Source organism: Trichomycterus rosablanca, chromosome 16, assembly GCF_030014385.1.
Source record: "Trichomycterus rosablanca isolate fTriRos1 chromosome 16, fTriRos1.hap1, whole genome shotgun sequence".
Classification (NCBI taxonomy): domain Eukaryota; kingdom Metazoa; phylum Chordata; class Actinopteri; order Siluriformes; family Trichomycteridae; genus Trichomycterus; species Trichomycterus rosablanca.
Window position 1 is genome coordinate 14,998,103 of NC_086003.1, and position 18,306 is coordinate 15,016,408.

General features: G+C 41.2%; 1 protein-coding gene across 1 annotated transcript in view; it reads left to right on the top strand.

Moving 5' to 3' along the window:
- shroom1 (shroom family member 1) overlaps window positions 1-17,790 on the top strand; it is a 36,493-nt gene extending 18,703 nt beyond the window's left edge. Inside the window, exons 2-8 of the mRNA XM_063011933.1 lie at window positions 4,301-6,887; window positions 6,969-7,018; window positions 9,145-9,699; window positions 10,165-10,710; window positions 12,388-12,475; window positions 14,553-14,825; window positions 17,466-17,790. Of these exons, the coding sequence (XP_062868003.1) occupies window positions 4,407-6,887; window positions 6,969-7,018; window positions 9,145-9,699; window positions 10,165-10,710; window positions 12,388-12,475; window positions 14,553-14,825; window positions 17,466-17,720 (4,248 nt within the window). The 5' untranslated portion in view covers window positions 4,301-4,406 and the 3' untranslated portion in view covers window positions 17,721-17,790. The remainder of the gene's footprint in view (window positions 1-4,300; window positions 6,888-6,968; window positions 7,019-9,144; window positions 9,700-10,164; window positions 10,711-12,387; window positions 12,476-14,552; window positions 14,826-17,465) is intronic.
- The last annotated feature ends 516 nt before the right edge of the window (window positions 17,791-18,306 follow it).

Genomic DNA, 18,306 nt, shown 5'->3' on the forward strand with positions numbered 1-18,306 from the left:
CCCATATTTGTTGTAAGCCTCCGTGACTCACACGTTCACCTAGCAGGGGCGGCTGGCAGGTCATTGGAAACGATGACACGCGGGGTTTTTTCATGATCGCGAACGTTTTTGCAGGTATTGTGTGTAAATATGGGAATGCATCTTCCTGTTGGAAAAGGATGCTGGTATTTACAGTATTTACAGTGTTTTCTTTCTTCTGACCAGTTTGCTTACTGCAGTGTGGCTTGGTGTTATCAAGTAAGGAATTATTTAAGGTTAACTTAAACTTTGTACTTAAAGATAAAAATAACCTTCATGCATCATTTTATTTAGTGTAGTAGAGAAGCTGAAAGGTTCAATCTTAAGAGCTGAGAATGAACCTTTACAGTCTGTAAGCCGGGTGCCCTTCCAGACGCAATCCTCCTAGGACCAGGCGCCGAGAGTCCACTGACAAGTGCACCTCCCAATGCCGAGGCTGTTTGGCCACCCCGCTCAGACATATCCAATCATATCCAGTCATTAATTATGATTGCTGTATGTTCAGGCCATGAAGAAGTGGGGTCACGTTTCTAACTAAGGGTTCAACTGGAAAGTCCCTCCCTCCTGCTTGGCAGTTCTCCATGTGCGAGGAGAATGAATGGCAACCAGGGCTTTCCTTTCTTTGAAGCCAGTCAGGAATGTGAGGCCTTTTTTCCCCCCTCTTCAGACACTATTATCATCAGTGAAATATTCCCTCTGCCGGGCCTATTGTACACTCTCAGGATGGACGTCACAGGCGTGCAGGCTCTGCCTCTCAGCAGGGTTTGAGCAGTACAAGGCCCGCCAGAGTTCCTCCGTACATCTGCTGCTCAAGTAACACGCCGGGCTTACAGGATATACGTGCGTGCAAAATGGTTCAAATTGACTTTCTGATCATTTCTTTATTCTTTTCGAGGGTTATTTCTGGTAAGAAACTATATTGTTGCATTGTTCGCATCTAGAATCAGAAACTTGACATGTCAACTTTGAACATAGTGTTTCTTAGTAGACAGTGTAACATAGGGTGATGATAGTTTGGTTTTCAAAAAAGAGGACACTTGTCAGGATGGAAGCATGGGCCAGACAGACACCTGCACTTGGTTGAAAGTTTGGTTCGGGGGTGGGGGATTGGCAAAGTAATTTCATGTAACTGGTGGCACCATGGCAATGTGTATAAAGTAGGGTTTTAAATATTAAAAAAATGCATCAATAACCGTGCAACTATGTTACTGAACTTTAATAAATAAGCAGCTATTCTTTAACAAGTAAACTAACAAATGCAGTTATGGTCAGATAATCATATTACTTTCAATTCAGCGTTAAGCCCTAAACAAGAACAACAACAAATAAAATAGTTCATCAGTAGAGCTATTTTGACAGAATGTGGTGCTATCACAGCATTGACAATAACCTCTATCTTAGTACGCACATTTGAAAATATCTGTGCTGTTTTAGAATCAGGGAAAGCCTTTTAACAAGGCAGATGTGCAGTCCGTTGATCTGTAGCTGTTGTGATGCTTCATGGTGTAAAATGCAAAAACTCCCTCTGCAGCAGTAACAGCATCTTCTGTTTTATTCGATCTTTACCTGACGAACTCTCTCCTTTAGCTGCAGTTTTGTTTTTTACTGAACTGGCACCTTTATTTGACATCGACACGTACGTGTCTGCTTTGCAGGTCATGCATTGAATTTTCATTTGTGCTTGGCCATTTTTTTTATTTCTATATATATATTTTGTTTTTATGCATTTTATCTCCCCTTTTTCTCCCTTTTTTAGCGCGTCCAATTGCCCGATTGCGTCATGCTTCCTCTCCACCAATGCCACTCTGATTGAGGAGAACAAAGCTAACCCACGCCCCCTCCGACACGTGGGCAGCAGCCGTATGCATTTTGTCACCTACACTTTGACGAGTACAATGCGGATCAGCACTGTGTACGGAGAGACACACCCTGATAGCACTCCCCGACTCTGTGCAGGCGCCATCAATCAGCCAGCAGAGGTCGTAATTGCATTAGTTATGAGAGAGACCCTATCTGGCTTTTAATATCCCACCCCTGTCTGAACAACAGGCCAATCGTTGTTCATGTGGCCAGTCAACCCAGCTGGCAGGCAGAGCTGAGACTCGATACGATGTATTCAAGATCCCAGCTCTGGTGTTCCAGCGTGTGTTTTTACTGCTGTGCCACCTGCTTGGCCATTTTTAAGAGAAGTGTGAGAAGGCGGAATCTAAAGAGAAAGGTGAAAGTGCAAAAACACAAAGAATAGCGTGTGCAGACTACAAAAGCCGAATCCCGGACATTTCTGGTGATTTAGAAATCTTGGCCTGATGCATTTTTAGGTCCAAAAAAGAGGACGTGTCTGGGGAAAAAGACGTATGGTCACCCTATGTAACATTTTCCCCATGAATCTGGATCTCTTTGCTTTTTGTCACACCATTTGTTTACCTCCCTGTGGTGGTGTCCATTTCTTGGTGCTCTCCTGCTTTAACAAGAAGACAAGTGTCCATTTTTACTCTCCTTCTAATTAAATCACATTACACTGGCCTTTATAGACCTGTTGATTTACACTTTTATCTAACCTCCAGAGATACTGTAAGCTTTTTTCCCAGTCAGAATAGCTAAAATGAACCAGTCGGAATCTACTGATGGAGATATTAGTATTAGTGTGTTAATGTAAACTAATGATATGTTGTGTTTTGTGCATCTTGAGTGACCTATGCTAGTGCGTGTCAGCAAAGGATAGTAATCGGAGTCGTTAGAATTGGATACCTGCATGTCCTTTGTTACTATCATCCACACTACTTTTGTTGTTACACACATTGTTGATGATACTAAATGGAATGTGGATCTCTTGGCTAAAACGTGACACAAGCTATTCGGGCCATCAACCAAAATAGCAATCAGGACTAAATTTATAGTAAATATGTAAATATATATATACACACCGATCAGCCATAACATTAAAACCACCTCCTTGTTTCTACACTCCATTTTATCAGCTCCACTTACCATATAGAAGCACTTTGTAGTTCTACAATTACTGACTGTAGTCCATCTGTTCTTCAATGGTCAGGACCCCCACAGGACCACTGCAGAGCAGGTATTATTTAGGTGGTGGATCATTCTCAGCACTGCAGTGACAATGACATGGTGGTGGTGTGTTAGTGTGTGTTGTGCTGGTATGAGTGGATCAGACACAGCAGCGCTGCTGGAGTTTTTAAATACCGTGTCCACTCACTGTCCACAAAAAGTGCAGTTACAGTCTGATTGCACTGATTGGACCATGCAGCGTTAATCTATTTATTTGTATAATTGAATGTAGCTTGCTGATAAATGAGAATAATAATAAGCCATTATGCTTGTGAAAATAAGGATTGTACAGTACATACAAGGCGTCTGTCCGAAAACCTAGTGAGCTGCCTTGCTGCCTACTTCCTACCTAGGCAGCTGCCTAAGTAGAGAGGATTCCAATAAGACATTGAACTCATAAGGCAGGTTATTTAGACGCACTACTTAGACAGAGATTACAGCGATTACATCACCACAGTTTTCGCTCATCAGGCCATTCAAGCCAATGAACTGAGGCGACACAACTTGCTAGCATGCCAGCTAAGATCTCCCTCTGTGTACCGAATATGGTTACATTCAAGCCTGAATTTCCAAATAAATGACACTTGTGCATGTTTATAAAAATTATAAAATTGTTATTCAGTCAGATTATCACTTTCAAATAAGGCACCTTAGTAGGCAGCATTTTAAGGTATCTAAGAATTCGGACAGTCTCGGGAGCGCACTTAGGATGACGTAAAATGCTGTCTATGTAGAGAGCTCACTAGGTTTTCGGACAGACCCTATATGGTTAAAATTGTGTGGACACCCTTTTAATCATCTAGTTCAGGTGTTTCAGCTACATTCACCGCCTAGTGCACTTTTGTGCCTGCAGTTTGGGATTGGCTATTTTCCTTTTCAGCATATCTGAGCCCCTGTGCACAAATAAAGGGCCTGGAGGAACTCCAATGGCCGACACCTAGCCCTGACCTCAGCACCATTGAATTTGATCATTGATTGTGAGCCATGCTGTCCCATCCATCACTGATGTTTGACCCCACAAATTTACTTTTAATTAAATAAGCTAATTTTCTGAGCTTTGTTTCAAAATGATTTGGAAAGCTGTACCAGAAGTGTGTTTTGTTATAGGATGTCTAACATGCTCGTGGGCAAGTATCCACATAATTATGTCCACATTATAGTCAGAAGATCAAATCTTTACCAAAGTCTTAGTAAAACTTGTCTGTCTCTTTAGGTTCTACCATAGTCCTGTGATTTTTCTTCAGTTAAGATGCTGAGTCAGGGGTTCCGTATCCTGGATTAAGGACTGGATTAAACATTCATGTTTTAGGAAGATCCTGATGGATTGCTTCAACCTTCACTTCGAAAAAATGAGCAACCTTGACCTGCACCCTCTCAGTCTCTCAGTTAGTCGACTTTCTCCTGCAAAGTCTACTAGTAGCATAGATCAGTATACCCACCACCATGGCAAAGGGGATTCTGCTTATAGCTCCTTCTCTGGAGGGTCTACTGTACCCGACTACTCCTCCTCACCCTTTCTTGCAGAAGACGTACACCCACATAGCCTGCACTATGCAGACCTTAAGTATGTAAGGGGTGTGTATGGTCCTAGCATCACTGAGTCTGATTTAAAAAGCATGCCCCAACATTATCAGTCCATGGAGGCCATTTCACATCATCATCACCAGAGCCATAACAAATACTTTCATGTGAAACATTCTTCAGTGCCTGCACCACTTTATCCACCGCCCCCACCACCACCACCACTACCGCCTGTCCGGTTGGACAGCTTTGTGACCACCAGGAACCTTGAAACTGCAAGGATAAGCCAGAATACTGAGCAGCATGCTGACAGTTCCTTCTCTAGTCTTCAGAATCCTAACCTTAAAGATCTTGGTTCCAGACATGACTTTGTTTCTGGCCACAGAGTTACTCAGGATTATCAGAGAAATCAAGACCTTCCAGATTCCCTCGAATGCTCACCGCAGGATAAGAACGTCCGGTTAGAAATTCGACACGCCAAGTCACATTCAGCGTATGGTATTCCAGTCTCTGAGCAGCACCATGCAGTAAATGCCTGGCAAATGCCACAGAACATGACTAATGGAAGCATTCAGCACAAGGGGCAGTTTTATTTTGTCACTGGTGTGTGTGAATCCACTGAGCCACAACCACAATGTCATGCAGACAGTACAGAACCCTACAGACAAGCTGGAAAGCAGAGGTCTCTGAATACGATTGAGAGCTGTTTAGAGAATCTTCACCTGAGAAAACAAAGCAACCCGGATTGCAAAGTCTTTCAAGAGAGCAATATATCAAACACACTAGGTGAAGACGGAGAACCTTTGAACAGCCATGTTTTGAATCATTTTGCTAACCCGGAGAGATTATCTCAAAGTATAGATGACATGGAAAATACCCAGCAGATTACAAATACGGACATATCCAGACATCATAGCACCAATCATCCTATCTTCTACTGTGGCCCAGAGGAGACATTTTCAACATCTGCACACTGTTTGAATAGAACTGAGGATGATTTTATGACCAACATGGACCAGAATATTTATTCTAAAAAAGATGAACATGTAAATAAATCGACAAGGCAGCCCGTAGCAGCTGTGCCTACAGAGAAGATCAGCAAAGAAAACACCCCTCTTTTGTACCACCTTACTGGAGCCAGCAGAGTCTCTATTATGAACAGTATAAAAAGTGACAATGATTTTAATTCAACGTGCAAGGAACAGGATCAGAGCAATGAGAAGCAAAACTCAGAAAAAGGATTTATTTATTCTACTGATGACTCAGTTGTACACAGTGAAGCACCTGAAAAGCAGAAGCTAACAGAGTTCTACTACCATTGCAGCACTTTAGATAATTCCTTCCAAAAATATTACAAAGAAAAGCTAAAGGATGTACAAAGCATGGTTTTGAGAGAAACGTCTTTCAAACGGAAGGATCTACAACAATCCTGGCCTCTCAGAATTGAGCAGCCCTCTGATAAGTGGCCCTCTGTAATACCTCCCAGCCATCATGGGCATGACTTGCTCTCCAGCCCGGAAAATCCTACTGAACCTCACCTTCCCACATCTCAACAAACTGATAAAAAGCCCCCAAGGAACCAGAGTGCAGAGCTCGAAAGAGCTACAGAAAGTGAAACAATCAAACAGCAAAATATTGCTCAGCCACAAGTGCCTCGGATTGGCAGCAGAAGGCGTCTGACCATAGAAAAGAAGAAACTGTCTCGCTCTGAACCAGAAAAGCTTAACCAGCTGGCAGATGGATCTGCATACATAATGTCTCGCTCCCTGGGCAATGAGGGTGAGGAACAGCTCTTAAAATACAACCACGATGAGCAGGGTGTAGTTGCTATCAGACGAAAGCTGTTGGAGACCAGAGGGCGCGCCATGTCAGCCTCGTTCTTCTCAAGAAGCACTCTTAAGCAGCTTCAGCAAAAGGCTTTGTTAGCATATAAAGAACGCAAAGCTGGCAGCAAGGTTGCAGAGCCTCAACAGCCAACTCCACAGGTACCCAGCCAGCTCGCCTTCGCAGGAAGACGTTCTGACCCCACGCCTCATTCAGGATTCAAGGCAAAGCTTCTCAGGCCACTCTCAGCTAGTCGTATTCAAATTCCAAGCTCCAGCAAACATTCACTATTAAACACGGACCAACACAGTGGTCAGTCAGGCCAGGGTAGCTCTAAAGAGGGACGGTCAGCATCATCAGAAAAGTCAGTCTCAGTGGAAGATCTACTTGATGAATATGGGCAATTTAACAATAACAGAGGCTACAGCACTTCATCACCACTTCAGTTTCACTTGGTATGTTACACACATGGACATCAACATAAGTAATAATTTTAATGTTTTTTGTTTGTTTATATTGTACTTATTTTTTCATAGATCCAAAAACAATTGGAACCTTCATCTGAAGTTGAGCAGGGTACATCACGGTAAGCTTTTGCTTCTTGAGGATGTAGATCTAATGTTCACATTTAGTGTTTCAGTTTGTCACTGTTTGTAACTCTTTCCTAATTGACCCTACTTCCAGCACTGTGTTTAATTAAAACAACACGAAGACTAGATCTTTAATGTTTTAATTAATTATTGATTTATCTTTAAAGATAAATGAAGACACGTCTGTTTACTAATGTGCTGCATCACCTTTTCTTTAAACTCTGTTGCCTTATATTACACTTCATAATATGCTATAAGTCTTTAATAGGAGACAGGGTTTAGACTGCAGGCAGGCGAGTCTAGCACCTGCAACCCCACAGTACAAAGCCAAGCTTATTTAATGTACATAATGTGTCATGGCATTGTCTTGCTGTGAAAGGAAGAGATGTCCCTGTAAAAGATGTCTCTAGTGCAGTATATGTTGCGGCATAATGGGTATGTACTCATCACCATTAATGGCGCCTTCACAAGTTACTTGTGGCACAAACACACCACATACCTTGGGACTGTTGGCACTAACTCACCCTATACCTTGGGACTGTTGGCACTAACTCACCCTATACCTTGGGACTGTTGGCACTAACTCACCCTATACCTTGGAACTGTTGGCACTAACTCACCCCATACCTTGGTACTGTTGGCACTAACTCACCCTATACCTTGGGACTGTTGGCACTAACTCACCCTATACCTTGGAACTGTTGGCACTAACTCACCCCATACCTTGGTACTGTTGGCACTAACTCACCCTATACCTTGGGACTGTTGGCACTAACTCACCCTATACCTTGGTACTGTTGGCACTAACTCACCCTATACCTTGGGACTGTTGGCACTAACTCACCCCATACCTTGGTACTGTTGGCACTAACTCACCCTATACCTTGGGACTGTTGGCACTAACTCACCCTATACCTTGGAACTCTTGGCACTAACTCACCCCATACCTTGGTACTGTTGGCACTAACACACCCTATACCTTGGGACTGTTGGCACTAACACACCCTATACCTTGGGACTGTTGGCACTAACACACCCTATACCTTGTGACTGTTGGCACTAACTCACCCTATACCTTGGGACTGTTGGCACTAACACACCACATACCTTGGGACTGTTGGCACTAACTCACCCTATACCTTGGGACTGTTGGCACTAACACACCCTATACCTTGGAACTGTTGGCACTAACTCACCCTATACCTTGGAACTGTTGGCACTAACTCACCCCATACCTTGGTACTGTTGGCACTACCTCACCCTATACCTTGGGACTGTTGGCACTAACTCACCCTATACCTTGGGACTGTTGGCACTAACTCACCCTATACCTTGGGACTGTTGGCACTAACTCACCCTATACCTTGGGACTGTTGGCACTAACACACCACATACCTTGGGACTGTTGGCACTAACTCACCCCATACCTTGGGACTGTTGGCACTAACACACCCCATACCTTGGGATTGTTGGCACTAACTCACCCTATACCTTGGGACTGTTGGCACTAACACACCACATACCTTGGGACTGTTGGCACTAACTCACCCCATACCTTGGGACTGTTGGCACTAACACACCCTATACCTTGGGACTGTTGGCACTAACTCACCCTATACCTTGGGACTGTTGGCACTAACACACCACATACCTTGGGACTGTTGGCACTAACTCACCCCATACCTTGGGACTGTTGGCACTAACACACCCCATACCTTGGGATTGTTGGCACTAACTCACTTTTTAAACTTTAGCAGTGTCAGTAACAATCAAAATCATCTTTTTCCTCTTTGAAGGTACCATAGTTTAAAAGGTTGACTTTTCAGACCACAGCACGTTTTCACTTTGCATCAGTCCAGAGAAGTCAGCAGAGCTTCTGGATGTTGTTGATATATGGCTTTTACTTTGCATAATAGTCTTAATTTGTATTTGTAGATGCAGCGTATATTTGTGTGTACTGACAAGCCTATGTAGATTTTCAGGATCTTTTAATAATATTAGGGACTGTAGATGGTCAAATCCTTAAATTCTGGCAAGGATGTGTGAAGAATGATGGTTCTGTTCTTTTACACATTAGACATTAATACATTTTATTTATTCTTCTGAATTCTTGTGTCTTTAGAGACATATTTGAAGTGGAAGAAGCGACACCTGCCTATACGCAATATGCATCATCAGTTCCAGATCAACCAAGAGTTCGAAAGGTGGCTCCCAGAGGAAAATCGATGGAGGAACTTGGAGTGTCAGAGATCTCCAGAGCTAAAGTTCTCAGCAAAAGCTCCGAGCAGTTACATCAGCTTCACAAAAAACACATCATGTCCGAAAGAGAGAGGAAAGATTTGTCATTTTCGGTAAATAAGGAGGAGCACTCCAAAAGAAGACTCCAACAACATATTGCTCCTTTGATTGGCTTTGAGCAGAATGCTCATGCTGGACATGTACTTTCAGTTTCCAAGGACCCTTGCTCATTAGACCACCCATCTACTGTACTTTCCTCTCAGGTGGTACCGTGTGATACCACTACTGCATCTTCTGGCTCAGAGTTTTCTGCTGTTTTAAGTCACATGACCAGTTCTGGTGGTAAAATCTTGGCAACCCATCATAGCAGTAATAATGGGACGAAAGACACAGCTACACCCAGTGCTTACAAAGGAACCAGTGAGAACATACCTGTCAGGTATGAGGTTGTTTCAATACATTCTAAAGTTTACATACACACATAGGTATGTACAATATATGGCCAGAAGTATGTGGGCACTCCTGCTTCTGCTAGGTGTATAAAAAGAATTATATAAAATACATTTTGTCTCCAACTTTATAGCAACTGTTTGGCGGTGACCATTGTCTGTTCCAAGACTGTCCTTCTGTGGACAAAGCCAGGTCTATCAAACATATTGGGATGGTCAGGCCAAGTCTTTTCATCCAACATTAGTGTTTGATCAGTGTCCACAAACTGTGTGAATGGCCGAGGTTCTAGAATGCAGTGTCCACATACTCATGGCCTTATTGTATATGTCATAGCTGTCTTGGGATTTAGACATTTCTGCAACTGTAAAATGTCATTTACATTTGTGGCATCACTTAACAGCTATAGAAACACTTAAATAGATAAACAATAAATATTTTCTTTGTTTTTTTGTAGCAAAACAAGGGTTCAAGAGCATTCCTTCATGAGTTTTGAAGCGTCACCAGGAGATGTGATTGAGATTCAGAGATATAACTCTCAATCTAATGCTAATGAAGTGTCCCTCACCCCTGGAATCACAACAGACCCAAGTCTATGGTTAGTACCACCTCAGACGGATGACAGGAAAGTGACCCCTGCACTCCAGCCTCCAGCCAGTAGTCATCCTCTGAACACCAACCCTTCACTGTGTAGTGAGGTGGAAACTGCTCATAATCTTTCAGAACTTGACCCTGAACTTCCATCCACATCTAGAGAAGAAAAGAAAGATGCGAAGAAAGCAAAAGAGAGCACTTCAAAAGAACAGTCTCCGTGGGAGATATTGGTTCATGAAGTCGTCTCAGCAGATCAGTCACTAGCTCAGATTTTATATCCTATACATGACCGGAAGACGGCCGTCATGCTAATTGAACAGTTGCTATCTGAGGACACTCTTCTGATGGAAGAACACTATAGGAAAAAGCAGGAGCAGACAGCTTTCACACCACAGCATTCTACCTGCAGGTGAATACTAAGTGTACTGTATTTTTCTACAAACCCAATTCCAAAAATGTGAGGACAGTAGGTAAAACACAGATTAAAAACAGAGAGATTTTTTTACAGTGAAAACAAAGAAGAAAATATATTAAACGTTTGTATGCTAATTCTTAATTTGATGTCATTCCAAAGTTAAGACTTAGACACTGTGAATGTTAAAAAAAAAAAACTCTAAAACAGGCAATGCTTCAAGATTGTGTATCAAAGAAGCATTAACGAAAGGTTCAGTTGTTTAAGATTAAGTTTGAGTTTCAGCAATTCCTAAAACAGTTTGCTTTTGGGGATCTACTGTCCCAGCTTTTTTGGAATTGGGGTTGTACCGCAGGGCCAGGTGTTACCTAGTATTGAGAATAAATGACTGAATAACCATTTAATAACATGTTTTCTTTGATGTAGGTGGGAGTAATGTTATATTGTGAAGGTAACCCTCAGTTGTATGTTTTTGAGGCAGTCTAATGTAGTTTCATGTAGTAAAAACAAACATTGCCCATGGAAACGCAAAGGCGGTTTAGTTAACCTGCACAGTAACCTTATAAAAACTATTCAAACAGGTAGTAAACACGACTATGGTGACGTGGTGTCACAGACATCAAATTATTTTTGTAAACCATTGGTTTTGAGGACTTATCTGGCAAAGGCAGTAACTATAGTTACCGCCACAGAAGTTAGAAAGTCAGATCAGTAGACATGGGGAAAGTTTACTATATAAGTATGTGAACAACCCTCCTAACTGTTAAGTTCTAGCTACCTATTGCAAAATCTTTTTATATCAAAAAAGAAATTATATGGATTCAAATTACCAGTCAAGTGGCTACAGACTGTAAAAGACATAGTTTGGTATGAACTGCAGTGGCCTGCATAACCCTAAATGCAACCTTAGTAAACACATTTGGGATGAATTTGAACATCAACTACGAGCCATAGTTTCTCATCCAACATCACTGCCTGGCCTCATTTAAGTGAATGGTTACAGATCTCCGCAAACTTCAAAACCTTCAAAATGAAAAAGTCTTTCCAGTCTGGCGATTGGCTATTATAACTGAAAGAAAGGGGGAAGACTCTATATTTATGGGTTATTTAATAAACTCATGGCCAGGTGTCCACATACTTTTTGCCATATAGATGGGCCTTTAGGGTGCAGTCATGCCAGAACAGGGAAGAGCTTGTTTAACTGTTGCCACAATGGTGGAAGCATATATATTTTGAGGTCCATATATTCTGTCAAAATAGTGAATGTTTACAGTCTAAGTGTGTGCAATTTTAATATTGAATTCCTGCCATGCATGTGCAACTGTGATTTGAATAGAGCACTTAAAGTAAAGCTTTGCTTGTGTTAAGAATTATACCCACTAATTGATGTGAACATATTGAGAGGTTATATAGTAAGTCTTGGGCAAAGTAAGTATGAAATGTAAACACAGACTTTTCCTCTAAAGTGCAGCCCCTAATCTTTGTAGCCAGCACTCATTTAACACTTCAAGACCATGTCTGGCTCTGCAGTAATATCATTATAAATTGTTATACTAAATCATTCTATGCTAAACCACCTTTACAATAATACACTTGAATCTTGTTCAATATAATGCAGAACTTTTTTAGGTTATACTCATTTGAACATCTTTGCTTTGTCTTGGTTATTTCCAGCCCTGAGATGACAGCTGTCAGTAACATAAGTTCCTCACCACTAAATGATGGACTCTCCAATATGGGAGCTGATTTAACACAAAAGAAGGTAACAGAGCAATTTTTACACTTTTCTCCACAGTTCAGATGCAGGCATAAAAAAAAAAACAAAGGTGTTTTTCCATTAATGACAATAGACCACCATGTGACCGATAGATAAATAGATATTATAAGCGTGAGGACCGTTTTCGAGGAAAGCCCTGACATAGCAGTGACCTGAGTGACCTGGGAAGTAACAGGGGTACTAGATATTCATCCAATAGAGGTCATATGATCAGAAAGTATTTATTCTTTAACTCCACCTACAAAGTGCACCAACAGGAAAAAGTCTCCACCAAGTATATAGTTATTATTATGAATTATTATTACTCCTGGCGACCATATGAACAGTGTTTCTACAGAACATCTTGTCTGCTGTTTCAGGCTTCTTCATTTATTCCTCCACTAAACTTTTTTTTTTGCCTTACTCTTTCAAGCATAACTGTCTTTTTCAATGAAATGGTTTATCTCATAATGTGTCCAAAATAAAAGGAGCTTCAGTTTTATCTGAGCTTTGAGTAAGCTATTGGGATTGATTCGATGGAGCATATATTTTCTTCATCAGTTATTATCAGCACCAAAATTAAAATGCACCAATATTTTTATTGTCCAGCTTTCGTATCCATAAATAACCAACGAAAAGACCATCATCTGGACAATTCTGCCCTTTGTTAAAAGAGATAAATCATTACATCTAAAAATCTTTTTCAGTTCCTTTATTCTTGTTCTGCTCTTAAGATTTTCTCTATTAAACATATAACTATTTACTATTAACTTTGTTGTTTTGCAAAGTAGCAAACCTTGACCTTGTTTTGCTCATAAACCGCTGAGCCTATTTTTAATGTTTTTGTTTTTACTCAATAATAGTAGCATTATTTGTGGAAAAATACAAAAGTTCTATATTTAGAAATGTGTTGCTTTCATTATATTAGGAATTACTTGTGGTTTTATTAACAAGTAAAATCTTTTTTCTTCACATTTTACTTCCTGCCCCAGTGTTTTGGAATGGGTTGTAATAAAGGAGCAGTTTTGATGTTTAATTGTTTACCTTTCATTGCTGCACAATAGAGGGAAGCTGACACTGTGCACAGCAACATATGGTCTACACCAACTACTGCATGCCTAAATACACAGATCAGCCATAACATTAAAACCACCTCCTTGTTTCTACACTCACTGTCCATTTTATCAGCTAAACTTACCATATAGAAGCACTTTGTAATTCTACAATTACTGACTAGTCCATCTGTTTCTCTGCATACTTTGTTAGCTCTTTTCGTGCTGTTCTTCAATGGTCAGGACTCTCCCAGGACCACTACAGAGTAGGTATTATTTGGGTGGTGGGTCATTCTCAGCACTGCAGTGACACTGACATGGTGGTGGTGTGTTAGTGTGTGTTGTGCTGGTATGAGTGGATAAGACACAGCAGCGCTGATGGAGTTTTTAAACACCTCACTGTCACTGCTGGATTGAGAATAGTTCACCAACCAAATATATCCAGCCAACAGCAACCCGTGGGCAGCGTCCTGTGACCACTGATGAAGGTCTAGAAGATGACCAACTCAAACAGCAGCAATAGATGAGCGATCGTCTCTGACTTTACACCTACAAGGTGGACCAACTAGGTAGGAGTGTTTAATAGGGTGGACAGTGAGTGGACACGGTATTAAAAAAAAAATCCACTCATACCAGCACAACACACACTAACACACCACCACCATGTCAGTGTCACTGCAGTGCTGAGAATGATCCACCACCTAAATAATACCTGCTCTGTGGGGGTCCTGACCATTGAAAAACAGGGTGAAAGCAGGTTAAAAAAGTTTGTAGAGAAACAGATTGACTACAGACAGTAATTGTAGAACTACAAAGTGCTTCTATATGGTAAGTGGAGCTGATAAAATGGACAGTGAGTGTAGAAACAAGGAGGTGGTTTTAATGTTATGGCTGATCAGTGTATGTATTTTAGTGTGATATTGGGTGACAGTAATAAAATGAATAACAAATGTAGATACAGGTAAAATGTACATGTATTTATTTAATAACAACCCTTAATAAATAATGTCCTTTTTTGTATTTTAAAACAGAGGCAGCTGATAGCTCATATTAAGGATCAGCTGAAGCCACTGGAGAGATTGCGCTCCTCTTTACAGGGTGAGGAGAAGGAGAACAGAGTTCTGGGTGAATCTCTGGTGGCTTTGGTTCATGAGTGCTTTTCGCCAGCTGAATTGGAGCGCTACACACAGTTCATTGAAGACCTGGAGCGTGTTACCAGCCTGCTGTTGTGCCTCTCGGCACGTCTGGCCCGAGTGCAGAACGCCCTTAGCACTGTGGATGAAAACACGGACCTGGAAGAGAAGGTGAGACAACTGGGATCTCGAATATTTTGAGTTATTGTCTTTGTGGGTGGGAGTTTAACAGGTCATCCACATAAACTGAACTGTGTTTGCGATGTGACTAGTCCATGTGCAGAACGTTTAATCTTAATGCTGACACAGTATTTTGGATAAAACCATTCAGACCTGGGCGTGTTTGTAAATAACAACACAGTTAGTGAATATAAACCTCATTCACATAAGCTATACAGCTCTTCATTCAGGGCCTGGATAAAATGAAACAGTTGGTGCTTCGTGTAGTCTGGCCTGTGGACTGTATGCTTTGCTTAGATCAGCAGTTCCTGGTAGTGTATCACCGAAACTGCTCTTTGGTTTCGATGGCTTTTGCCTCTAGAGTGCCATCTGGTGACAAATATTTGAGCAACCCTGTCCTTTAACTGTGCAAATATATCACTGTACTGTCTAGTCTCATTAGTTTCTGTCACTGTTGACTTAAAGCTTCAAAGTTTACAGTTGAGGCACATTGCTTGTATCCTTTTGTGTGTTTGGCGAAGAGGATGGGTGTAATAATTAAACACGGCGTACCTGACTGTATAATACAGGCTAATATTAGACTTCATGCTGACAGCAGACTGAATAATGAGCAGATGTTAAAACCACTTTCTAATGAAGTCATGAGATTATTTTAGGTAGCAGGTTTATTATTAAAACCTGCATTTGCTTATTTTAAAGCTATTTTTGAACCATTTTGAGGTGTAATAGGCCATCTGTTCTTGCACTTATGTGCATTACTGATTTATAATAAAGGTGTAATATTGGAAACTTTGATGTTTGGATGGATGATGTGAGTTTTTAGTAGAATTTGTGAACAGCGAATATCTTACCAGACAAAGTTTGCATGTTTTTGTTAACAATATAACAATCTCTCAATAAAAAAATGATAGTGGTGTGAAAAAAGTAATAGTCATCTTTTCTATTGTGCTTGTTATTGCATACATCATGCTAAAAGCCTCAGATCAATAAACAAAGCAATAAAAAAGAATATTCTAAATATTCTATTTAAATATACACTGATCAGCCATAACATTAAAACCACCTACTGTCCATTTTATCAGCTCCACTTATCATATAGAAGCACTTTATAGTTCTACAATTACAGACTGTAGTCCATCTGTTTCTCTACATACTTTTTTTTAGCCTGCTTTCACCCTGTTTTTCAATGGTCAGGACCCCCACAGGACCACTACAGAGCAGGTATTATTTGGGTGGTGGATCATTCTCAGCACTGCAGTGACACTGACATGGTGGTGGTGTGTTAGTGTGTGTTGTGCTGGTATGAGTGGATCAGACACAGAAGCGCTGCTGGAGTTTTTAAATACCCTGTCCACTCACTGTCCAATCTATTAGACACTCCTACCTAGGTGGTCCACCTTGTAGATGTAAAGTCAGAGACGATCGCTCATCTATTGCTGCTGTTTGAGTTGGTCATCTTCTAGACCTTCATCAGTGGTCACAGGACGCTGCCCATGGGGCGCTGTTGGCTGTGGTTTTTGTTGGTGGACTATTCTCAGTTCATCAGTGACAGTGAGGAGTTTAAAAACTCCAGCAGCACTGCTGTGTCTTATCCACTCATACCAGCACAACACACACTAACACACCACCACCATGTCAGTGTCACTGCAGTGCTGAGAATGATCCACCACCCAAATAATACCTGCTCTGTAGTGGTCCTGTGGGGGTCCTGACCATTGAAGAACAGGGTGAAAGCAGGCTAAAAAAGTATGTAGAGAAACAGATGGACTACAGTCAGTAATTGTAGAACTACAAAGTTCTCCTATATGGTAAGTGGAGCTGATAAAATGGACACTGAGTGTAGAAACAAGGAGTAACTCCACAATACATTCACATTTGCTGCAATTCCAAAGCACTTTATAATTATGACTGAATACAATTTGAGCAATTAAGGGTAACAGGTTTTGCTCAGGGGGCAAAACAGTGGCAACTTGGTGGTGGGGGTTGAACCGAGAACCGTCTGATTACTAGTCCAGAAACTTAACCACCGAGCTGGGCGGCAGGGTGGCTCAGTGGGTAGCGCTGTTGCCTCACAGCAGGGTTTGATTCCTAGGTGGAGCGATCCGGGTCCTTTCTGTGTGAAGTTTGCATGTTCTCCCTGTGTCTGAGTGGGTTTCCTCTGGAAGCTCCGGTTTCCTCCCACAGTCCAAAGACGTGCAAGTGAGGTTAATTGGAGATACTAAATTGTCCATGATTGTGTTTGACATTAAAGACTTGAATTGATGAATCTTGTGTAACGAGTAACAACCGTTTCTGTCATGAATGAAACCAAAGTGTAAAACATGACGTTAAAATCCTAATAAATAAATAAATAACCACTGAGCTATGGCATTTGGGTTTTGGCCTTGGTGAGCGCCAGTAATATTGATCTAAAAGCATTTAGTATAGAGGCAGTCAGGAGGGGGCAGTTACTTTTCACACCTCTGCAACTTCCATTATTCTGTGCAAACTGCATGCTTGTATAATTACACTTTTATACACTAGACTACACTGATTAGTGAACTTGCATATATTTAGCCAGCAGAAATATTCTGTACAATGAGTAACAAATTGTCGTCTTTTTTCCCCAATCTTTTACTGCTTCTGCAACAGCAATCGCTGGAGAACAGACATCACCTCTTGTGTAGGCAAAGGGAGGACGCCAAGGACCTAAAGAACAACCTGGACCGGCGTGAGCGCATGATCTCCACAATCCTGGCCAAACAGCTGTCGGAGAGCCAGCTGCAGGAGTACCGGCGCTTCATCCAGACCAAGGCCTCTTTGTTAATCCGGCAGAAAGACCTAGATGAGAAACAACGTCTCGGGGAGGAGCAGATCGAGGCTATTCTGAACAGCCTTCCTCCGTAAAAGAAGAGCTTGTCTATGGGCGTTGTGCAGCATCAGAGGACGATTGTGTATAGATAAAACTTTGGTTGATTTTCTGGTGTGCCTGATCTTCAGCCAGCGGGAAAACGTGATATGAATGTTATGATTATGAGGTGCTGAAGTGTACTGATTGGCCTCACCATTTAGCAAGAGAGAACGTTTTGGGAGAACGTTTTGCTGTGTATTATTTTATTATGTATTACATGATGCTCACTTTCGTTCAGCAGATGTTTGGAAACAATAGGGAGCTTTAAATTAGATAGTCAATGGCAAGGATGGGGATAATAAGGCAGTTGCATTAATGTTAGTTACATGATTTTCTTTTCTTTTTACTCAGTACTTAATTTATTTTAGTCCTTGGGCACTCTAAATGAAGACCAAAAAAAAAAAAGAAGAAAGCACTTTTACATTGTAACTTCATGTACATTTTAAAATTCTTAATGAACTGGTCCTACAGTTAAATCAATACTGTGTTCCTTAGATTAGGTATATTTATTTTATTAATACTGTAAGTCCTGATGGTTTTCATTGGCTTATAAATAAGATAAGCTGTTTTACAGTATCCTGT